Source organism: Numida meleagris, chromosome 13 (assembly GCF_002078875.1).
Source record: "Numida meleagris isolate 19003 breed g44 Domestic line chromosome 13, NumMel1.0, whole genome shotgun sequence".
NCBI lineage: Eukaryota > Metazoa > Chordata > Aves > Galliformes > Numididae > Numida > Numida meleagris.
The window spans coordinates 6,688,623-6,712,387 of NC_034421.1; the positions used below are offsets into that span (position 1 = coordinate 6,688,623).

Genomic DNA, 23,765 nt, shown 5'->3' on the forward strand with positions numbered 1-23,765 from the left:
GGGCTGCTGGGAATTGTATTCCCAGCGCCGCAGCGGCGCGGCTAGGAAGGGGCGGGCAGGACTACAAGTCCCAAAGAGCGCAGAGCGCCGCTCTACTGGCTCGGGCGGCAGCTGAGCCGCTAGACGGGGAAGAGGGAGGCCCGGGGCCGCGATGTGCCGGGACCGGGTGCCGGCGCTCCGGCCGCCGCCTCTGCCAGGTACGGGGACCGGGTCTGGGGAGAACTCCCAGCCGAGCGGGGCCGCGCGGAGCTGAGGGAGCGCTGGGAGGAACTGGGCCGGGCCGGGCGGGGGCTGCGGGCCCCACACGCAGAGTGGGACATGGAGTGGTGGATTTCTGTCACCGCTCCCGAGCGATTACTCTCATTGTTGTGTGGAAGCGTGGGCGCCTTCCAGACCCGTGGCTGTTCTGTGCTTTCAGAGGCAGCGGCTCAGGCTCTGCTGGGGCCGAGGAGTCCGAGGAAAACCATGGTACGAGAGCGGGGTCTGGGCTGGGGGCAGCAGGCCGGGGCTGGGCGCTGTGCTGCCCTCGGGGGGAGCAGTTCTGAGCACCTCTACTCCTCACCTGGCAATGGGGCCCAATACTTTGCTCCTACCCCAGCAGGCTGACATTGCTTGCCTTGCAGGCTCCCTCTGAGTCCTGGGGTGCCCCTGAGTGCTTCTGTCGCAGGTGGGGTTGTGAAAACCCAGGCTAAATCTGGTCACAGCAGCACAGAGAGCTCTGGGTGGGCTGGTCTGGAGTGCCAGACATTTTGTAGTTGTGGCTGAAGTTGGGTGGTGTTCAGCAGTCACCTCATGGGCTGAGCATTGGCTGATCCTGAAGCATCTTCCAGCCCCTTGTAGCCCAGACTGGCGCTTTCTGAAGCAAAGTCCAGCTGTGCCAGGAGGAAGGCACTTGAAAGCAAATCCTGGTTTCCCTAACCGAATACTTGGGTAATGTGGACATGCTCAGGCTGTCACATCTCTTCCTTCCCTGTTTTATGCCTGATGTCATCCCTCCTATGCACTCCTTCACCATGGGCAGTGAGGTCCATGCTGGCCATGTCCCCAACTCTGGGGCTGGCTGGGGATATAGCAGCTGCCTGGAGGAGGCTGTTGTGACATGGACCCCTGTGCTGGGTGGTACGTGCTGCTCCTCACTGAAGGTCCCACTCAGTGGCCTGGGAATACTCTTCCTTTCTGTGCCAATGAGTTAAGTTAGTTAACTGGTTTTCCCTGGAGCATCTCTGTGAGCACAGACTGCATCACTCTTTGTTGGGCTGCTTGATATTCAGTATTATGAACAGTTTGGGAACTACCTAAAGAGGGCAAGACACTCAAACTCCCTTCAGTGTGAATGGTGGATGATCCTTTCCCTGCAGATTTCTCAGATCGGAGACACAGAGCAGTGCATGCTCAGGTTGTTTTCTCTTAACCAGACCGAATCTCTCTGGTCTGTGAGCAGCCAGGGCCAAGCTGCAGGGCAGCGTGAGGATTGGCTGAGCTGTGGGATTTTCCAGCCGAATTTACATGTCGCCCACTGCTCCGCATGCCTTTCTATTTACATCACTGGGGAGCAATACTCACACACACGCACGCAGATAGCGGAAGAGGCATTCTGACCAAAGGAAGCCTGCCTGCAGCTCAGGAACCGGATCATGGTGGCGTGTTGCCGGGCCCTGCTGTGCGGGGGCTGCCAGCGGTGAGTCCTGCAGGGTGGGCACAGCACAGCGTGGGAGCAGCAGGGCAGCACGGTGTGCACGGCAGCTGGATCCCACAGCTCCTGGATCCCACAGCTCAGGCATGGTGCTTGCTGGCAGCAGCATGGAGGAACTGTTCTCCCCGTGCCTTAAAGAGGAGCAAGAGGTGTCTGAAATCCAGCACGGGCTCAGAAGCAGGTGCCTGTTGCCTGCAGCTGGTTGGAGCAGTGTTGAGCTAGTCTTGTGATCCTCGTTTGCAAGGACATGGAATACGGGTGCAGCAATGCAGTGAGTGTTTTCTGAGGTTGTTCCTGGTGGTTTCAGAAGTACAAAACCCTCTATGTTGTTTAAAGAAGTGATGTTGGTGAGGCAGCATCTCACTGCCTCTCCCTTGTGTCCCAAACCATTGTGACTGCAGTGCAGCTGCTGACTGTCCCCTGGGGTAATTTAAACACAACCTTCCTAGCGTGGTGTGGGACACTGAAGCTCAACGCTCAGTAGATGTGTCACACTCAGAGTGTCAATCTCTACTGTTTTCTTCAGGAATCAAAGATTCAGTGCTTGTTTATCTAAGGGCAGGACATCACTTAGCTCACATGCTGCCTGTAAAGCACTACAGTTTCTGGGTTGCTTGTTAACAGTCCCTGACAGAGTGTTAGCTGCTTTGGATTGGGCTCTCCAGCTTGTTCTCGGTGGAAAACTGTGCAAAAAAAACCAAAACACAATAAGGGCACAGATTTACTGGAATCTTTTATTTGGGAAGAAGCTGATGCATTTCAGATGGATCTTTAAAGTGCAATGATTGCACCCAGAAGGCAAACAGGAACATGTCATCACGTTTCAAAGCTTTGGAAGATGCTTGGGGAGACCAGGGAAAGGAAGCGTGATACTTGGTGCATTTTGAATAACAATGGTGGGCTTAGGTTTCCTGTGACTTTAACCTGGCCAGGTTGCTTTCTGTTTTTCTCTGTTACAGCCTTGCTGAGGCACAAACTAACCTGGCCTCAGCCACCTGTGCAGTGCCAGCAGAGCTGAGAGGCAAGCGAGGTAGTCAGGAGCTGCTGGAGCAGGTTTGCTGTGCGAGCTCCTGCTGCTGTGCTGAAGCCCTCCAGGCACAGGCTTTCCTTTCTCATATGCCGTTGTGCCAGGGCTGGGCTTTGGCTGGAGTGCTCCATGGCCCAGGCTTTGCTGCCTACCTGGTTTGCTGTAATGTTCTTCACACGTAAACTGTGTGTGCTGGGGGAATTCCTTATTCCTTTCACTGGGCTGTGCTAGGTTTGTGGAGAGCTCCAAACCTGACCAACGCTATTTATGAGTTCTATTGTGCACTTCTTGCGGCAGCCCCATGCCGCTTCCAGTGGCTTCTAGTATTGTGAATGTGTAGCAATCGGAAGGACCAACACAATGGAAAAGGTGTTACAAAAGAGGTGGAAGGACCAGCATGAAAGCAAGGTGCTACAAAGGAAGGGAAGTAAATTGCTCACCTGTATCAGAAGATTCTAGATTCATACAGAAAAGCTTCCACTGAGAAGGGATCTCCAGAAAGAGATCCTTCCTCAAGGGCAGTCAGCCCTTAAATGAGGCCTAAGAGGGGTGGAGCCTGGCTCCAGGCCTTCCAGTCACACAGTGAATTGCCTTCACCTGTGCTCCCAGGGCTGGCTGGGCCTTTCCTCCAGGTGCTCAATCAGTGGTTCAGGCCGTGACTCAGCAGTTCCCATACAGAAGGAACTGGAGCCCTTCTATCTACTGGATTCCTGTCCTCTAAGTGAGAATAAGGGAAAGATCACAAATATGTGGCACTGTACTTTTAGGGCCGATGTTAAAGCTCACTGTGCTTGAGGGCCAGGTATGAGAGCTGTGCTCGAGATCATTCCAGCCAAGCCAGCAGCGATGTGCAGGTGCTCAACCAGCACCAACCAGGGTCAGGCACTGCCAAACCTTGTCTGCAGCCTCGTGTGCAAGGAAAATGGTGTGGGAGATGGATGCTTCCTAAAATGGAAGTAAAGCCTCAAGTATGGCTTTTGTGACATGGAAACAGCTTTGAACATTGGCCTCTGTTCTAACTCTGTTTTAATGTTTTGGGGAAAATGAGATGCTTTGTTCCACCAGAGCAGTTGCTTTTGATCTAGTTTCAGCCACGTTTGAAAGTTATTGCTTCAGGTTTTAGTGTCAAGTATTGCAAACTAACCTTGCCTGTCCCAAGGGCTCATTAACCTTACGGAAGAGAAGAGCATTTACTGCAAAATGATTTCCTCTTCTGAACAGTATTTGCAGAAAGGACTGGCAGCGTTCAAACAGCTGTGCTTCTGTCACGCTGCTGGATGTGCCCTCTCAGCTCCGCAGTAAAATGAAGCACTGGTAAAAGCAGCAGCAATTAAAAATGTCACATTTATTTTTCTTGATGACAGCTCTGTACAGCTCTGGTCTCACTTCAGCTCAAAAAAGTTTGGATGGCTTTTAAAAGCAGCAAAAAAAAACCAAAACTTGTGCACGATGAAAAGCCTTTCTGTTCCGCAGAAGCGAGGAACCACCAGCTGGAAGTGCCATGCTCTGTTGGTAGGACTGAGCTTCATTTCATGTTTCATCTTCTGGCACTGACGCACATCTCGGCACACGTGACTGGCCGTGTGCAGGTCACCCTGGGAGTGCAGGAGGTGCCCACAGCTCGGTGCCCAGCCACAGCTCTGTGCCCAGCCACAGCTCAGTGCAGCCGCCCTGCAAATGAAGGCTGTCAGTGGGGAGCACGTGAGCCCGACCGCTTTCCACCATCCATTTTTGCCTCACAATTTCCGAGCATTCGGAGCAGATGGATTAGGAATGTGAGGAGGCATGTCCTCGATGGATCCTTCCATATCCATTTATAGACCTGTTGCACATTACTGAGTCCAGTCCTTACTGCGTTTCTCCACAGCGTACAGCGGCAGCAGGCGCTGGTGTTCCCTGTTAGCAGGGTGAAGGAATGCTTTCTGTTGCCTGCCTTAGATCAGCCTCCTGCTAGGTTCACTGGGCACGCTGTGATCAGGGGGTTGGGAGAATAACAGGCCCAAGTGTGGTTTATTCACAGGCTTCCTGGCTTCGTAAATCTTAATCAGCACAGGAGAGCTTAGTATCATCTGCACACTTGGAGATTTCGCTACTTACTCTTTATCAAGTCTGTAGATGAATGTAGTGAGTGAAGCTTACTCAGCAGTGCTTCTTGAGAACCACGTATTTGAAAGTTATTGCTTTAGGTTTTGGTGTCAAGTACTGCAAACAGCCTGTCCATCCCAAAGAATCATTAACCTTATGGAAGAGAAGAATGTTTAATACAGAATGATTTCCTTTCCTGAGCTGCATTTGTGCAAAGGGATCACCTGAGGAGTTGTACCCCCATGCTCTGGCTGCCCTGTGAGATGTGTCTGAGGGATCTGTAGCTCACCCATGTTCTCCAGGCCCACGTCCTACAGGTCAGACTAGATACTCATTGTTGTCATCACTACAATGTTCTTTAAACGCTGTTACTGAATTTCACAAGCACTTATGATGGAATGCTATTTCCGCCAGAGACACTGAGCAAGACTGCCCTGTGGTTGTGGGGTGCAGAAGAGCTGGGTTTTGAGCTTGTGAGCCCTGCCTCGTGCGTGCTTCGCACATGGCCCTCCCCTTTCAGGCTGCTGTGGACCACTGAGAATCAGCTCACAGCTAGAAAACAATGAGAACACCTCGCTGGCACAGAATAAGGTGGACAGAGCCTGCCCAAACTGGACTCGGCTTTGCTCTGTGGCAAGCAAGAGCTGGCGAGGGGAGGTCTGAGTCCCCGGCTCTCAGCACTGGCCTTCTGTGGGATGGTGTATTTCCCCAGTGATGTGCCAATCCTCTGAAGGATGTGTAACCCTTCCTGTTCTGTCTGCGATGCAGTAGAGGAACAGAAACTTGTCTTTTACCATGAGTACATGGGCTGTGAAATAAAGAAATTCGTGTTAGTGCAGCCTGTTCTCAGGCCGTGGGGTAGCCCCACGCCTGCCTTCAGCAGCACACCGTGGCTCGCCTGCCAGCAAGCACCCCTGTGGGTGTGGTTCTGCCAGCCCTGCCGTGGGTGAATAGCTTCCGAGAGAGCTTCCATGAATGGAGGAAGAAGGAAGAGCAAAGCAGACACAGGGCACACGGCTGAGCTTTGTGGGCCGTTGATTGCATAAGGCTGAGATGTTTGCAGGTTTCTTAGCGAACAGACGTGTTGCTGCATGGGATACTGCGTCTGGCAGCTGCTACCCGGGGGTGCCTTGTGTGCCTGGGAGCACCCAGTGCCCCACTGCTGTCTTGCCCTGGGGCACAAAGTCCAGCACTGCCGCTGTGCCCACATTGCAGTGCTCGCACCAGGCGCTGGCTGCTCGGTCAGGGCTGGGCAGATTACATGGTATTTGTGGAGGATGTGCCCTCTGCCATCCCTGCTTGTGCCATGTCTCCCTTCGGAGCCTTGGCCTGTTCTTGAGGTTGGCTGTAAGGATCTTCTGCTGGGTGAGCTCTCTGCAATACCCTGCAACAGGAGGTGCCAGCCCCCTCCCATGAGCAAAAACCCCTCTGCAGGACCAGAGGGTCAAGTCCCCTCCCCCATTCAGGTGCAGTGCTGGGGCAGCAGCAGGAAACAGCCAACAGAGAACTCCTCTGCTGCTGCCCTTCTGGGCTCTACAATGGGGAGGAGGAGTGCTGCCTTTCCCAGCTGTCTGCAGCTACTGCTGGTTGGGTTTTTCCTTGCCTGGATTGCTAAACTAGGAACTTTCGGGCTTTTCTTCTCCTTGTGTCTCCAAAACCTGTGTCAATCCCTGTGCTGTGCAAATGTTGAAGGCTAGCCATTCCCCTCCTTTGCATCTCATTGCTATCAGCCATGTGATTCAGTGAATAATGGGTTCCCACAGCATCCTTTTTCCAAGGGAGATTTATCCCCCCTCCTCTTTTTGCTGTCAAACCCACTAAGGTTATATATAAAAATCAACAAACGCTGCTCCATGCACAGAGAGTCTGAGTCACAGGCTGGGTCCATGCAAGGCCGTGCTGCCTGGACACAAGAGGGCTTCCAGCAGTTCTTCATGCATCACAGGGAATGGAGCTTGCCCTCTCACTGCAGCTGCTGTTTTGCTGTCAGCCATGAGCTGACCCTGCAGGGTCCTGGGATGGAACATCAGGATGCTGTGTCCTGCGTGAGCACTGCCGAGCTGCTGCTCTGTGGTGCTGCTGGAGATGCTCAGGATTTCTGCAGCCCCTTTCTATTTCGTCATCTAAGAGAGATTTAGAACCCAAAGGGTTCTGTGGTTGCTGGTAAATCGTAGTGACTCCTCCTAGGTCACAGAGCGCATGTCTTTTGTAACACAGAATAATCCAGGCTTTCACTGTGTGGTTGTCAGCATCTCCTCTGGACATGGTTCTGCTCAGATCTGACAGATCCAGGTGAAGCCAAGGTTCAGAGATCTGGAGGGGATTTTTGTAAGTGCTTCAGGAAGCTGCTATTAATATCAAGAACACCATCTCTTCTCCGCTTCCTTTTAAGTTCTTTGATATCAAGCCTTTCTCAATGCCTTGTGACAGAGTGCATCAGCAGGCTGCTCTGCAGACGTGTCTGCTCTGTTGAAATCACTCCTGTATTCGATGGTTGCAGAGTTTTGGGCTGAGATTGGCTATCTTTATCGTAGCTGGTGTTATGCACATTGGCAAATATTCCACTTGATATTTTTTCCTTTGCTTGCATTCCTCTGGTTTCTGTGCAGAGGAGATGCAGGGCAGGTTACTTCCTGCTGCTTGCAGGTAGTCTGCTTGGCCATGCTGCAGGGTTTGGGGCATGAGCAGGGAGTGGAAAATCCCCGTGTTCCAGCCTGTGCTCCCTTCCTTGCTTTGGATTTATCCACAGTCTGTTGAAGTGGGATCTTGCATTCCTCTGGGTGGGCTTTGGAGCAGGGGAACGTGCATTTTACTGGAGAGGTGCCCCTGAATGCCCCAGCTGCAGGCAGTTCTGAGCTGCTGGAGCCATGCTGCGGCTGGGAGGCAGCTCCTCGATCTGCACGATGCAGCAGCACAGTCCTGCTTCGTTCCTGCTGTTCTTGGACATCAGCAGCTCTGCTTAGCATTTCCTAAGGGACCTGGCATTTGCAGGCAGCCAGGACAGAGCTTCATAACGTTTGGAAAACATTATTCAGATCTGTGTTTTTAAGATAGTCCTGGGCTTGGTTTTGGGGTTCTTGTTTGTTGCTTTGGGTTGGGTTTTAGTTTGTTTTTCTTCTTTTTTTTTTTTTAGCCTGTAGCTTTTCCCAAGAGTTCAGCCTCAGGGGCAGTGATCTCTGTGGATGCTGTCCCATGCAGGACACGGTGTGCTGTGCCAGGCAGCAGAGCAGTTGGCCACGGGCAGGGCAGGGGCTGGGGACGTCTCCAGCATCGTGTTTGCAGCATTTCAAATGTGAGCTCAGGACATGTGCACTGCTGGGGCTCTTGGGCTGTGACTGAGGGAGCCCTGCTCAAGTCCCAGGTCCCAGCTGCGCTGTGTGATCATGTCACACCTTGAGCCTCAGTTTCCCAATCTATAAAAGAGGTGATCACACTCTGCTATGAAGTACTTGGAGATTTGGGATGTGTTACCCTTGGATAAGAGACCTGTTTCTAGGAGGAGCCCAGTTGCCTTGCCTCCCCAGGAGCCTGCAGCAGGAGCAGCTGCATGGGGAGCAGCCCCACCCCAGCTGCAGGCTGCAGGCAGGTTCTCCTACAAGGAATGGGACCAGGACCACTGCCCTGCTTGGCTGCAGCCCATGGTGCTTTGGCTGGTGCTTGGCTCTCGTCCTGCAAAAACAGATTTGGGTTGTGTTTTGGTCAACTGGATCTGGCCAGTCTGTTCTCACTACTGCAGTCTGATCTGCCTCCTTGGACTCTGTGGCTGGCAGGGAGAACACCAAGATTTAACTGTACCTTGGACAAAAAGGGATCCTTAATCGGGATTTTTCCTGAGCAGCTTATTCCTGGAGCACTGTGCGGGCTGGGACAGGCTGTGAGTGCCAGCAGTGACTTCCAGCCACAAGGATGAAGGGGCAGCCAGGGAGGAGAGCTCCCTGCTGTGCTGAGCCTGCAGTGGGAACTTCTGTCCAGGGCAGCTGCATCTCCTTAGGATGGCATGGGGGAGCAGCTTTGGTACCCTCTGCTCTAAAGGCTATTTTAGAGCCCTCAAGCCAGCATCAGGTCTCAGCAGAAGTTAAAGAAAGCAAACTCCATGTGCTTCCGCAGATTATTATTGTGCAGTACTTTGACTTTGCAAACTTGAACCCGCTGAACAACTGAAGAAGAGCACTGAGCCTCTCTGCTGCCTTCTGAGGGAGGGGATTTCTCTCTCTGGGTGATGATCTGTGGGCTATTTCTGAGCAGGAACTGAGTGAGTCACAGAGGTGTTAATGGAAGTAATGTTTCTTTCTTAGAGGGATAAGGGCTTTGCTGATGCAGCATTACATCCTTTAGCCCTCTGTGCATGCTCCCTTGGCACTCTGTAGGTTCAGGGTTCGTCTGTGGCTTTAGCTCATCCCCCTCTGCCTGTCTGGGGTGTGGTATGCTCTGTGCTGGGACTGTCAGGCACAGCTGGCACATGCTGTCTCTACAGGTCTCACTTGGAACAGTGATAGTGGGACAGTGAGATGCTGTCTTTCTTTGACTGCTGTGGAGTCTCATCTGCAATTGAAGCGGTTGTACACTTGTAATAGCTGCTAGTGATGATGAGTATTCCAGTATTTGGGAGATTAAGGAGTCGTTTAAAAAAAAGCTGGATTTTTTGAAAGTGCTGAATGCTTCTCCCAGGAGTGCTTTGAAGGGGCCTGACTTCGACCTTGCCACTTCCTTCTGAAAATCCCAGTTTATGTGATTTTAGGTGAATACTTGGACTTAATACTAGAGGAAAGTGTTCCCCAAGCCCAGGAGATGTACAACGAACCTAACTCACTTTCTGTCTGTTTTCTTCCACAGAGCAAACTTCCCATGACTAACAAGTGCTGGTCTAGATTATGAGCTCTAACAAGAACGCTCGCTTCAATCGTTTCTCCAGTGGCACACCAAACATCACTACTTCAGAAAATACTAACGGGGTAAGCCTGGGTGCCATTGAACACTGGGCAAGGGCTGGGGGTTGCTTCATGTGTTCTCATCCTTTCTTTTGAGAAAGTGATGACAACGGTAGAAAATGTGATACTTTTCCCCCTGAAAAATCACAGTATCCACAAATGAAACTTAAGAATGCATACGGACTGTATTCGCATCTATAGTGTCTGGTGACTATTCATATATAATCACCAGTTCAGGAGAGGTAGCATGCCTTCAGGCTGTGCTGCACTGATACACACCGACATTCATCCTGTCTCTATTTCAGACAAGAATGGAAACAACTTTTGGGCCAGCGTACTCTGCTGTGACAACTATCACAAAGGGTGAGTGCATTTCATGTGTGGGGCTTCACCCAGAGCACTGGGTGTGAATCCTACCAGGCTTCTCGTCGTTGTTTCACAGCTCACAGAGCTGTTGGGACAGTCACTGTGTTTTCATCGCAGACAGGCGCCGGAGTGCTGTTTTTAGTATTACACAGTTCAAGTGTTCCTTAATCACAACATCTGCTCACCAGGCCTGATGGAATGAGCATGCACAGAAATTAGAGAACCACTGGGAAGATCTTGCTGAAATTAGGGTAGTACAACAGGATCTGATACAAAGCTTAGTCTCAAATCTTATTTATCCCTATGGCTTCTCATGCAATCGTTACCAGGGCTGAAAATTCCAGTCTTCACTCTTTGCCTGTGTGTCACTGTGGACACTTTGGTAAAACCCCCGTGGTCATTTTTAGCTCAGACAGGAGGGGGTGTGAATGTACCTGCTCATTTAAAATTCTTCTGCTTTGTTCTTCAAAGCCCAGCAGGTGAGGAGTCTGAGCTCTGACACGCAGCGTGAATGTGGGAAGAGATCTGGTTTCACTTGGGAATAAAAATATCCTTACTTTAGTAAAGATAAGAAACTGGCACTTGACACTGATTTAGATAAGGAAATTAATGACCTGCCTGGAGGAAATGTTTGGATTACATGTGTAAACTCTAGATTATTTTGGACTTCTGAGTACTTACATTTAAAATTTTCTCTGTCAGTAATACTCTCCTTATACAAACGTCTCTGATTTAATATAGCATGTTCCTGTTGTGCTATGAGAAGTATCCAAACCTCCCTCGATCTAAGTGATTATTGATAGGTGACCAGTATTTGTGGGAGTAGAAGGTTTTCTTTTAATAGCATTTTTAACCTATAGGCCTGGTTGGAAATTATCTGTGCTCTTTGCTGGGCAAGCTGCCTTCAAAGAATCACGTGCGTTTCAGCAAGCTGTCAGAGATCAGGATTATTGTGTGTGCGCTGATGTGTTCAGGTCAGGAGCTAGTGTAGGGAAATCCTTAGCCTTTTCCTTTTCCAAGGAATGCTTACAGCTACAGACACCTCTAGCTTAGAAATGTTACTAACGAGCTTTTTTTCCTTCTCATTTGCCTTAAAGCTGATGGAACCAATACTTTTAAGCAGCATCGTCGGACCCCATCTTCCTCCAGTACACTCACCTACTCCCCACGAGATGAGGATGATGGCATGGTAGGTATTGCCAAGAGGCCCTTCGTAACTGGCTTAGCTGGTTGTGTCTCAAATGACAGACATCTGGTGTTCCTCTGTCTCCTTCTGCATTCCCGTGCACTTTTACATCAGCTATAGATGGCTGCAGTGGAGGCAGGAGCAGCCTCTGCATTTCCTGGCTGCTCCCATGGTTGGGCAGGGGAGCAGCAGAGGCAGCTTCTAACCTGGGCCACTGGGCTGACACGGCTGGGCCTGGTTTTCAGGCTGTTTGAAAGTGATATGTTATTGCAGAGCCTGAGAGCTACAAATCCCACAGACCTACTTGTGGGAGTGCACCTGCCTTCTGTTGTGAGCAGCATTCCCTGACCTTCCTGGGCTGTTGGCACCAATGGCTGCGACTGTGTCAACCTCCATCAGCTGCATAGCTGATCCAGCAGCTATGACCACAAAGTGCATTCCTCCTTCCACCTCCAGGTGGGGCTTCTGACCACAGGGAAAATGACTGAAACCTGCAGTGAGATGTCCAGCACTGCAGGCTGCTCAGCTCCTGGGGATTAATCAGCAGGGTCTTCTCAGACAAACGTGCTCGTGTCCCGCGGTGTCTTTGCACTGCCTAGTTTTGTATCCAGTTTCTCATTCATCTTACACGCTTCTGAGTAACTTCTTTTTTGGCAATTTAGTGACCCAACGGGCATCAGGGTTAGTTGCGTAAAGACAAATGAAATTGACTAAATCAATTAAATCAAGATCGGCAATGGCAAAGCAAACCTCAGCAACAAAAACAGCACTTGATCAGGTGCCTGGTACCCCAGCCCCAACTCACAGCCACAGGCTTCTGCTTAGATTTAGGCATGTGAGTAGCAGCCTCTCCATTTGAAGTGAGTGCATGTAGATTTTGTCAGGTCAGGAAGCCCAGCTTCAGAGCCTGGGAAACGTGGGTCACTGTTGCTGATTCATTTAGGCCCTGGGGTCACAGCAACAGTGCAGAGCAACAGTACTTCTTAAAATAAATTTGACACCAGATTGCAAAGAGCTTTATTGTCAGCATCCTATAAAGTTCCTTCTGTTGCTCAGAGATCTTGCTGTGTTTTATGTGAGCATGTGTTTGTTTTTCAAAAAGTCCTTTGAACGTTTGGCTCGTGTCCTTGGCAGACAGCTCTCTGTCACATCACTGACCCCAAGGTGCTGGACCACTGCTCCAGACAGCCCCTGGCTGCCAGCTCTGATCCAGTGGGCTGAGTGCTGTGTTCACTGTGCCCTTTTCATGGGTTGTGACGTTCTTATGGAGTAGAGATGAGGGTTTTCATGAGGAGCAGGAGTGCTGGGGACACTACATTTAGCCGTGTTTGATAAAGAAGCTCCCTGGCTCCTTTAGAAACCTGTGTTACGCAATGAGGTGTGCAGCCAATAGCAGAGATCTCTGCTAGGACCTATTCTCAGTCATCTTTCTTGGACAGCATCAGTCCACCTTCCTGGAGTGCTAAGTATTGTTAAGCAAAAATAGCAAAAGGAGTAATGAGTGGTTCAGGAAGCAGCCTGCAGCATGAGGTGCTAACAAACCACGAGCTGCCCTGCTCTGCCTGCTGCTCCAGACAGACTTTTTCTGACCCCTTTATGAAGCTTTCATTGCTTTGTTAAGGAATAATCTGAGATTTCTCTTCCTGATCACTAAATTCTACCCTTCTCTAGAAGCTGCTGAGGGCTTGTCAGCATCACAGAGACAGCTGGAGAGGAGTCAGAGCCCTCCTGTGACCCCTCTCCCCCTTCTCCTTTCTTTTTAAAGTTTCTCTTAATGAAACCTTAAGCAGAGCGGAGCGTTCTGCGTGCGAGGCAGGGATTAGTGAGCATCTGCTGTCATCCTCCCTGAAAACAGTGCCACATGTTCCCAGCCTCAGGGAGCAGGAGCGAGGGCAGTACTGAAGCATTCACGGAAAGGATGGGAAATGGCCTGTTCTGAACTCTGCCCTAAAGATTACAGCTGAATATTGGAGCAAGTGTGAACTGCGGGATGAAGGTTTGGCTGTGGCTGTCCAAGGTCTTTTCAGTTTACAGGGAGCTTTGTCTGTGAACCAGAGGCTGAGCTGAGTTACCAGCCAGCCACAAGCTATTCATCTCCCATCAAGAAATGTCTGAGCGCTCCATCCTTTAGGCTGTTTGAAGACGGTGTCTTACATCCAGCAAGGCCATGTCTTACACCCAGCCTGCTGGAAATGCTCTTGGCTGGAGCCTGCTGATGCACATGGGCTATGCTGCTGATAAAGCTGCCTTTGCAGAGCCTGCCTTTGCTGCTCTCATATCTGTCTCACTTCCAGAGTAGGAGCTATGCACAGTCAATCTTGTTATTCTAATACCTTGTGTTACTGGTAGTAACTTGTGTTACTAGTGGAGGAAAATAATTAATGGATATTCATAAAATTGATTCACTTCATAACCATTCTTCCTCAAGGTTTACATATTCAGCCAATAAACATGCATTTTATAGAAAGTGCTTTATACTCTGGCTTCTCAGCAGATGCAGCATTGCTGAGTTCCTGGGATCCCAGGATCATAAAAATTATAGAGCGGAGCAGTGTGAAGAGCCAGCAGGATCCTGTGCTGCTCCTCTCCTGCAGCCCAGTGAGGACCGTACTCCCCCTGCAGTACACTGTCTCTGCAGCTCATCATGCATTTTTTATTGCTGAATTTCCTGTCTGCTCCCCCGGCCTCTTTCATTGGTTTCATCTGCTCTTGGGTCTGGTGTTCCGCATTTTCACTCAGGGCACACTGAACATGAGCAAGGTGCTTTCTGTGTGCAGGGTAGTGCAGGGAGCAGCCTGGTGTGGTGGGGTCTGCTTGGAGATCCTCAATTGGGTGGTCTGCAGGTGTAGGCATGGAACCGCAGGTGCAGGCAGTCGGGGCCCTGGGCATCTTGATTGCTCAGGGCACGAAGTTTTTGGTTTCACTCTGCCATTTCTTTGTTGGCCCATTCATTCTGCTCCTTGAAATCTTGAACTGCTTCTCCCTACACTTTTCTCCATCTGCCAGAAGGATCCATCCCAGAGTAACCTGGCAGTAGCTGTGCTCCCGGCTGCTCTAGTCCCCTAGTCCCAATGGTCTGAAGTCTCCCTTTTGGCTCTGACAATGAGTTGCATCTTGGCTTTGCGCTGCTGGTTGATATTGCACCCTTTGGGATGTGCTGCTGGTTAATATTCCGGTGGCAGCGTTCCCTCAAAGCCAACCCCAAGGCCGCCGTAACCAGTGGGGTTTGTCTTGATTGGTGCACGCAGTGTCCACTGGGCTCTCCCCTCCCAAGCAGGAAGCGACAAAGTCAGCCTGTTGCTGAATTGAATAGAAGGAAGTCTCCACACTTACGCAAAAAAAATTGGCAGAAGTTGGATCGCGGACGAAACAACAAGTGCTGCTGCAGAGATTAGAGAAATTGCAGGAGCTGGTAGCTGTCTCTGGGGGAGATTTACAGAGCTTTCTGCGGAGGATTAATTCTTCCAAGCCGTTACTTTGCGGGTGGGCGCAGTAAGTATCCAAACAAATGCACCTTTGAGAAAGTGACGTGCTTGGAATCTGGATGTCGGCTTAGTGGAGCGAGTTGGAGCTGGATGGTGGCCGTCCTGTCCCTGTGCGCGGTGTGATGTCCCCAGCAGGGAGGCACGCAGAGACCATTCAGTGCAGGTTGGCACAGTGGATGAACAAATGGAGCAGCTGAGTTTGGTGGAGGGGGGGGCTGAATTGAACTCTCTGTGCGTAGGGTTTTGGAGCAGGGGGAGTTATTTGCAATAACAAGAATTGGTTTTTATCTCTTTGAAGCCTCCGATCAGCACCCCACGCCGCTCTGACTCCGCTATCTCCGTCCGTTCATTGCACTCTGAGTCCAACATGTCCTTGCGCTCGACGTTCTCACTCCATGAGGAAGAGGAGGAGCCAGTAGGTATTTGGGATTGTCGGAAGGAGCAGTATTAGGAAGTTCAGTGTCAAAAGAGTAACTTAGTGGACTCCCGTGAGTACATACTGCTAGCATGGGGAGATTTATGTGTTGTCTGGCAACTAAGGTTCAGGACTTCTGGTTATAATTTTGTTTTCCCCACTGACTTCTGCAAGTTTCTTTGCTTCCTTGTGTACCATTTCCCCATATGTAAAGAGGAGACAATGGTGAGACTTTTCTGCTTCTCTGAAAAGCGGTAATGCTTTGCAAAGTGGTGCGTGATTCCCTGGCTCTGCTGTAGAGCAGTAGGGGGCTGTAAATCTTGAGGCTGGTGGTCTAGCCCCAGGCAAGCTAACACAATTCCTCCCTGATTCAGAGCCCCATACTGCCTTTAGGGTTGTGTGGCACCCCACTGACTTCATTGTAAGCCCCAGGAGGGTGCAAGGAATTGCCCACATGTCCTGCCTTCTCTGTAGGGGAAGGCACTTCTGAGCAGCGCTTAGCTTGTGACACAGTGCCTAACCCCAGAATGGATGCGTGAAAGGTCAGGTGGCATTTTGCCACAGATCTAGGATAAAAGTGTGTGTTTCATATTTAGGAACCCAGGGGGTCATGTTTGCAGTTGTGAGAGCAGCGTGGGATGAAGAGGCAGAGTAAGCTGCAGTCATTGCTTTGAAATGCTCTGAGCCCATTCTGATCTGAGCTGTGCCACTCAGATAGGATGTGCCCAGTGCCCTTGCTCCAGCAGTCTCTGTTGGTAACAAACCTGGAGAGCTGGGCCCATTTGGGTAGAGCAGTGTTGTTTCTGTATCATAAAGGAATGAAAGAACACTTCCTTCAGGGTGTTTCAAAATACAAAAGGGCAAGCTGCTTTAAAATGGCTTTCAAACTTCAGGCTTAGTAACTAGAATGTTTTTGACACCACACTCCTGAGTCCAACCATGCAGAGTACCAGGCAGTGCAGTGCATGCAGTTCTGATGACTTGAGTTTTTCCTGCAAAGGTGGTCTCTGCAGTTTGCTGTCAGTGTTCCAGTCCTGCCAGATGCAAGTGGCTCCCAGTCTGTGATGATCTGAGAGTCTCCAGCCATTCCCAGCATCATTCCTCCACTACCTCCTGCATGCTGGAAATAAACAGATCCAAGCAAATATTTATTTAGAGATAATGACATCCTTAGTGCATCCTGGGCCCCTGGTTCACCACTGAAGAGTTGCTTTGCTGAGCCTTTTGCAGAGCTGGAAGCTCCTGTGTTTGCTTTAATTCTGTTCTCTGTCCCTTTCTCTCTCCTCTTTAGGAGCCACTGGTGTTTGCTGAACAGCCATCTGTGAAGCTGTGCTGCCAACTGTGCTGTAGTGTGTTTAAGGATCCGGTCATCACAACCTGTGGGGTAAGGCAGTACTCTTCCAAATCATGAGCTTGGCTTCCACAGGTGTCCTAGGTGACCCACAGCCAAGCCATGACTTCCAGTGATTGTCACTGGCTGCAGGGATGCTGCTGAGCATGTGGCAGGTTTCCCTAAAGGCAGCTCTGAACCAGTCTGCAGCAGGGCGTGCAGGGCACTGCAGTCAGCCAGAGAAGCCCAAGGCTTGTTCACAACTGGACTGCTTTTTCCAGAAGAGGTATACTGTCAGGCTGCCAGTCCTGGCCACGTTCAGTCTCCCTGGTTTGGCTTCAGTGATGTCAAAACTCCTCATTCTCTGTCTGAAGGGCTCTGCAGGGTGTTGCTGCCCCTGGGCACCCTGGAAACAGTTGCTTTTCAGTTGTTAAAAAAGAGTTTTCTATAAGACAGGAATGGCTTGAAGCTTCATTTAGTGAATACTTGCAAAGGGATTTGGCATCCTCTAATGAAAGGCACAGAGTATTATGAATATTCTTCTATATTCCATTTTATTGAGATTTTAATAGAAGCTGTGTATTATTACTGCTTCTGTGCTACATTTGAAGAAAGATGGCTTTGTGACGGACTCACTAATGCTTCTGATGTGCTTCAGATTGCTAGGATGGAGCTGTAACAAACGCAGAGTGGGATTGTTTATAGTGGGGGGTGCTGTCCCTGGAGGTTCTGGAAGCCGGTGCGGTTTTGCTGCATCATTTCAGTAAGCAGCTCTTCATGGAGACACAGAGATTTACTGGTTAATATTGGAAAAAAATAATCTCTTGCAGGAAGCAGAGTGGCTTCATTTGCAGTTCTGGTTTGGCAGCTCTGGAGTGAGCATCATGCAGCTGTGCAGGGCAGGAAAAGGCCATGTGAGCAGGGCTGCAGATAACGCCTTGCAGTACCTCCAGGGCTGCTGCCAAGCCCTGGCCCTGGGGCAGGGGAATGTGGCTGAGGAGGCCCCAGGGAACCCAGCACAGTGTGTTCAGGACCCGTGAAATGCCGCAGCCTTTGTTCCTTTCTTTATGTTCTTTAGCATGTTAGATTGAATTTGCTACTTTATCGGGTTAAAGAGCTGCCATACATTTCTGCTGTAAGAATAGAGGATGAGCTATATCAAGTGACGAAATTTACAGTGCATTTAAAGGGGTTTACAAATCAGCTGTCCCATCCACCTGGCAGCTGGACGGCTTCATTAGAAGAGCTACAGAGGAGTGTGTATGATGGGCTGACTGGCCAAGGGCAGGGAGCAGCTGATGCTCTTCTGCTTAGAGACTGCTCAGGAAAATGAGAGGAGTGGCATGGACTAAAATGAAGGGCAAAGTAGATAAATCCCATGTGGACTTGGGGGGTAGGGATGTCAGTGTTGCAGGACATGTCTATGTCCTGATCTTGAATAGAGCAGAATCCTCAAAGCATCAGACGTGTACTTAGTGCTCCTCAGGAACAGCAGCTGTGTTGTTGTCTCAGCTGCCTGTACCAGCTATCCACTCTAAGCCTGTTTTTGCCCTCTGCTGCAGACCCAAGAGCACCCTGAGCTACACAGCAGACAGAACAGCTGCTGAGATCCCTGTGCAACAGGCTTTCCTATCATTAGCCGAAGGGGATAATTTATCTGATATGGTTTATGCTGACACTGCTTCTCCTCTTTGTCTCCACAGCACACGTTTTGTAGAAGATGTGCCTTAACATCTGGTGAGTACAAAACTGTTCTCGTGTGATGTAGCCTAAATACTGTCATTTTCTGGTTTGTTTGCTTTCACTTAAGAGAAACCTGCAGAATGATATCTGAAGGGCTTTAAACAAGCTGTCAGTCCCAGGCTACCACTGCAGCAGTGAGGGACTGGGACTCGGGTGGCTGAGCAGCCCTAAGCTTTGATGGTATGCAGTGTAGCACGGGCCCTGGAGGGCTGGGCCCAGCTTTTGGGTACAGGATGTTCTCAAATCCAGGAATAGGCAATGGATTATCCCAGGATAATACGTGTCTCGCCCAGAGTTGACCCATTGATTTCAGAATGAAAGCTTTCTGTGGCTACCCGACTAGGGAACAAGGGGGCCGTATTTGGCAGGGAACCACCAAACCCTCCTCCCCCAGCCCATTAGTGCCAGCTCTCTGTCTGCCTATCCCTTCAGTGCCAGCTCCGCCTGCAGAGCAGTGCTGCTGGAGCTCACCCCACTCTCCCAGCAGCCTGCTGGAGCCTGAGCTTCTGGCTGACAGCCTGGCCTGACCACCTCCCTCTTGGTTTAAGCTCTGCACTCCAAAAATTACTTCCCTTGGCATGAGCCTGTGTCCCTCTTGTTTCAGCACAAAGCCATTTGTATTACCAGAACAGCAAGCCCTGAGGAAGCTCCCCAAGGAGCCCAGCAAACAGTAGCTCTTTCTGCCTTAAGATGTTCATCTTCTGCATGTCAGGGAGCCCCTCTGCTTTGCATGCCGATTTCTCTGTCACTGTGCTGCCCTGAATGTATCCCAGCGGACACTTCTGCAACAAAAGGCTTTGCAATTGCCTCCTGCCCTCTCAGCTTGTGTCGTTGTTGCTAGCTAGCTCCAGGCTTGGGTGGAAGAAGGGGCTATGTGTGGGGCATCAGCAGGTTTGTGGGCACTTTCTGTGCATACTTCTGCAATTCAGCACGCACAGGGTAGTTTCAAGGAGAGTGGCATTCCCTCACTGATGATTATCTTGAATTGCCACGAATTAACACAAAATAGAACTTTTCACCCAACTCCAAGGCAAACCAGAGCTGGCAGTTTGCAGACTGTGTGTGAGTATTCATGGCTCACGCCATTGTCACCGATTTGGGAGCTGGCCGTCTTGGCCAGGGAAGGCTAAAGAATAAAATCTCCACACAGAGACTCTTCGAAGTGCTCCCGCAGCGTCTCAGCCCTCACTGACTCTTTTTCTTCCCCACCTGCAGAGAAGTGCCCTGTGGACAATGCCAAGCTGACTGTGGTGGTGAACAACATCGCGGTGGCCGAGCAGATCGGGGAGCTCTTCATTCACTGCAAGTATGGCTGCCGGCCCGCAGCCAGCAGTAAGCCCGCTGCCTTTGAGGTGGACCCCCGTGGATGCCCGTTTACAATTAAACTGAGTGTCAGGAAGTAAGTGGTTTGTCACCACGCAACCTACCCCAGGGAGGGCCTCTGCCACCAGCAATTGCTACTGTATCTGAGATAGCCTGGGGACAGCACGGCTCCCACCTGCAGTGTTCTTCTGGTTGTGCAAGGATGTTTGAACGGGCAGAGAGGGACCTGGGGACAGTTCTTTCCACTGTGTCTGAATCTGAGCGTGGGGACAGATGAGCAGGTCTCTGGGAAAATATGCTGTTCTGTGCTCGTGGCTTACCTGGCAATCAGCGTCAGGACAGACAGTGTGAAAGCAGCCACCTCACTTCTGGGGTGGAACTCTGTGACTATGGTCAAGAAGGGACTTAGGGATTCTTTTTGTAAAAGGAATTATCCTGGTTAAATCCTGGGAATGTGCCTTCTGAAATCCATTTCTCTCCTTATCATATATGTGTTCACTTTCCTGCTGTCACCTGGCCGTTGCCTGCTGCTTATAGCTGGCTGAAGGCTCAGCTGACCAGCTGCAAAATGAGATGTTCCCTGCATAAATGCGCCCTATTGCTCTCAACTTGCTGACCAAATAAAAGTTCAAAGCTATAATTGCAGCATTAGAATGGGAGGCTTTTTGATCACAGGTCTGCTTAGCTCCTTTCCTGATGATCTGTGTGATTTCCGTTAATTTTTTGCTTGTCACTGATTTTCCTTCCTTTTGCTTTTCTCCGTGGGCAGAGACCATGAAAGCAGCTGTGATTACAGGCCAGTTCGTTGCCCCAATAACCCCAGCTGCCCACCTCTCCTGAAAATGAACCTGGAGGCACATTTGAAAGAGTGCGAACACATCAAGTGTCCCCACTCCAAGTACGGGTAAGGAGCTGGTGCTTTTTAGTGGGAGGGATGCACTGAGCTAATTTCTGAGCTGCTTTTTGGCTACTGCAGCGGTAGCCCCATGGGCTGTGAGCAGTTCTACCCAGTGCAGTGCCTTAGACTGCAAATTAGGCTGGCAGAGCTTGCAGAAGGCAGCCCCCAGGCCACTTGTTGACAACAGGCAGCTCATGCCACCCGACTGTAAGCCCTGCTGGCAGCTGGGATGAGGTGTGTGAGCAGCAGAATGAGCTGGAGGACAGAGCAAGTACTGTGGCGGTATCTTTCAAATCAGCCCTTCTCCCAGGGCATGGGGACTGCTCATCAGCCTTTGAGGGCTGATTGCCACCTGAGCAGAGGTGCAGCCTGGGCTGGGGATTCCCTGCAGGCTGCACAGCTAAGCTTTCTGCTGTGGGAAGTGATGTCTTGGCAGAAGCAGAGCAAGGAAGTCCTGACAAAGCAGCCCTGACTCCTTGCCATGCTGCAGCCAGCACCATCTGACGTCAGCAGCAGTTTCTTCCACTGGTTTTGATGGCTCTTAGATTGTGCTCCTGGTGAGCACTAGTGGACACCACATTGTGTCTCTTGCCCAAGATCTGCTGCTCCTTGCAACTACCTAGATAGACAGACAGACCAGTTTGGGGCCAGTACCCTGGCCAGGAGAATCGGAGCCGCTTGGCTTCTGTAATGCAGCAGGATGGTAAAATGCAGTACCAGTGCTCCTTGTAGGGGGAAAAACAGCTCACAAGGGCCTGGAGCCAACTGAGCAGGTAGTTTTCTCAGAGTGTGCCCTGCTCCAAACCAGTGTCTGCCTTCCCCTTGTAGGTGTACATTCATAGGAAATCAAGACACCTATGAGACCCATTTGGAGATGTGCAAGTTTGAGGGTCTGAAGGAGTTTCTGCAGCAGACAGATGATCGCTTCCATGAGATGCAGGTGGCAATGGCCCAGAAGGACCAGGAAATTGCCTTCCTGCGCTCCATGCTGGGGAAGCTCTCGGAGAAGATTGACCAGCTGGAGAAGAACCTGGAGCTCAAGTTTGGTGAGTCTGCACCAGACGATCTATCTGGTCAGAGCTGTAGGGACAGGGCAGCACTGTTAGGATGCTATGTTACAGGATTCATTTTGTTTTTAAAACTGGTGCTGAGCAGGAGGAACAAAGAGGGGTCCTGTTGACTTCTATGCTGCCTGTACATCATGGGGCCTCCAGTCACTGCTCTTACGGCAAGTCTAGGAATGTCTGCAGGCAGCTACCACCTTTCTTTTATGGCTTCTTTCTGTGTAGTCCATGGGCACAATTCCCCATAAAAAATGAGTAGAATAGCCAATAATACTGGAGTGCCATGCCCAGCCCTTGTTCAGAAGTTAGATGGCAGTGTGTGTCCTCTGCTCTGTTCCCGTGGGTGCTATGCAGGCCTCAGCAGTAACCACGATCTTGTCACTCTCTTGTAGATGTGCTGGACGAGAACCAGAGCAAACTGAGCGAGGACCTGATGGAGTTCCGCAGGGATGCCTCCATGCTGAACGTGAGGATGGGGCCTTGGGGCTGGGCAGGGTGGCACTCAGTCAGATCCTGCCTTTGTTGTTCCTTGGGTTTCTCCTATGGTGGGGGGAGTCTTTGGGGCTCCTTCCAGCTTGCTGACTCTGCTCACCCCATCTTTGGATTGTTTTTACAGTAACTGGAGTGTGGCTGAACGTTTCCTCCAGGCTGAATTAAAGGCAGCTCAGTGGGTGTATTTTAGGTACCGCATCTAGGTTGCCATTTTAATTGGTTCTCCTGCCTTTTCTTAGCCTGTTGCTGCTCTTGAAAGGTGTAACCGGAGTAAAGGACACCTGCTGCACAAAGAGAGCCCCCTCCTCCAAAGCCTGAACACTGCTGTACTTTTCATACTAGCCAGGGACAATGTGTCCTTCTCCTTGCCTTCAGAGAAAGCAGGCAAATAAGCAGATCCCTGCTAACAAGCTGGGAGTGAGAGATGTCTCATGATTTTGGACCTTATTCAGGCACTGATGTTGGACAGACATTCTTCCCTAGCTCAGGCAGACTGCATCCCGCTGGCTGTACTGATTAGGAGGAGCTTGTTCTGGTTTACCTAAGCATACTGATGAAGTGGATCCCCATGGGTACAGTAGTGTCTGGGCTGTGGAAGAGACTGCAGAGAGATCTTCCAGTTCTTCTCCAGCATCGTGGGCTTCAAAAACCAAGCTGAGCAAGCAGCCCTCATAACTGATTTGATTATAGTTAACAATCTGGTGAATGGCAGAGCAAGGACAGTATATTCTGAAAGGTGTTGTTGTGCCTGCATGAATACTGAAGAGCTTAGTGCAGGACTGAGATGCTGTCAGAATCCTGCGGTCCCTGGAGGAAGGTGACAGAGGGATGTAGACATACTAGGGCAGGACATCTCAATTGGAGAATGAGTCAGCTGCTGGGGGACAGCCTGCACAGGGAGTCAAAATCTGTCCAAACATGGGAGTTGTTTTAGTAGTGGATGGGGACAGTGCCCAGAAGGGCAGGCTGGTCTTGATAGCTCTGCATCTCATGCAGCTTGTTCTGTTTTTCAGGATGAGCTCTCCCACATAAATGCTCGGCTCAACATGGGCATCCTTGGATGTGAGTATACCTGTGTTTTTCATCTGCTTGAGCTGGTTTTAGGTGATGGCAACGAGCCTTTTCAGGCTGAGTCACAGACAGGCAAAGTACCAGTTTTCTCTGTTTGCAGCAGTGATTTGTGCACAGGACCACCACTGTTGCAGGAGACTGGTGGGAGATGATTTGCCAGAAGAGCTGGTTAATGGGAGCTAATTCACAGCGCTGCAGGGTTACTGGTTGCTGGGAGATGTCAAGTGGGCTCTGCATCTCTGCCCTCTCTAGATACAGCCTGGGAGTTGCATGAGGGAAGAGAATCCCAGGGCTCAAAGCAGTAATAAGGCAATGAGCTGTAAGGGCAGGACACGGGACCCTCCAGCCAGGCTGCTGCAGCAGCTTGAAGCTCAAGGAGGGAGGGAGCTCTGTCCTCTCCGAGGTCACTCAGCGTGGTGCATCACTGTTGTCCCATGCTCACCTGACCTCTTCTTTCCATAGCCTATGATCCTCAGCAGATCTTCAAGTGCAAGGGGACCTTTGTAGGGCACCAGGGCCCCGTTTGGTGTCTGTGTGTTTACTCCATAGGAGACTTGCTCTTCAGCGGCTCTTCAGACAAAACCATTAAGGTAAGAGCTTTGCCTCTTCCACTTGCCTTTGCGTTTGTAAACATGCTCCAGCTGAGGCAGAAGCTGAGC

The 23,765-nt window shown here is 50.6% G+C and overlaps 1 protein-coding gene across 3 annotated transcripts in view; it reads left to right on the top strand.

Annotated features, from left to right (window-relative positions):
* Nucleotides 40-23,765, top strand: part of TRAF7 (TNF receptor associated factor 7) — a 29,294-nt gene continuing 5,568 nt past the window's right edge. The window contains exons 1-13 of one of the 3 annotated variants that reach the window (XM_021411301.1): nucleotides 40-197; nucleotides 9,639-9,757; nucleotides 10,039-10,096; nucleotides 11,197-11,288; nucleotides 15,069-15,185; nucleotides 16,477-16,569; nucleotides 18,219-18,252; nucleotides 19,474-19,657; nucleotides 20,351-20,485; nucleotides 21,308-21,525; nucleotides 21,936-22,009; nucleotides 23,049-23,097; nucleotides 23,569-23,696. In XM_021411301.1, the coding sequence (XP_021266976.1) occupies nucleotides 9,677-9,757; nucleotides 10,039-10,096; nucleotides 11,197-11,288; nucleotides 15,069-15,185; nucleotides 16,477-16,569; nucleotides 18,219-18,252; nucleotides 19,474-19,657; nucleotides 20,351-20,485; nucleotides 21,308-21,525; nucleotides 21,936-22,009; nucleotides 23,049-23,097; nucleotides 23,569-23,696 (1,263 nt within the window). In that variant the 5' untranslated portion in view covers nucleotides 40-197; nucleotides 9,639-9,676. Of the gene's footprint in view, nucleotides 198-9,638; nucleotides 9,758-10,038; nucleotides 10,097-11,196; nucleotides 11,289-11,321; nucleotides 14,778-15,068; nucleotides 15,186-16,476; nucleotides 16,570-18,218; nucleotides 18,253-19,473; nucleotides 19,658-20,350; nucleotides 20,486-21,307; nucleotides 21,526-21,935; nucleotides 22,010-23,048; nucleotides 23,098-23,568; nucleotides 23,697-23,765 lie in introns of those variants that run through there. The other 2 variants (XM_021411302.1, XM_021411303.1) reach the window with 2 other exon arrangements.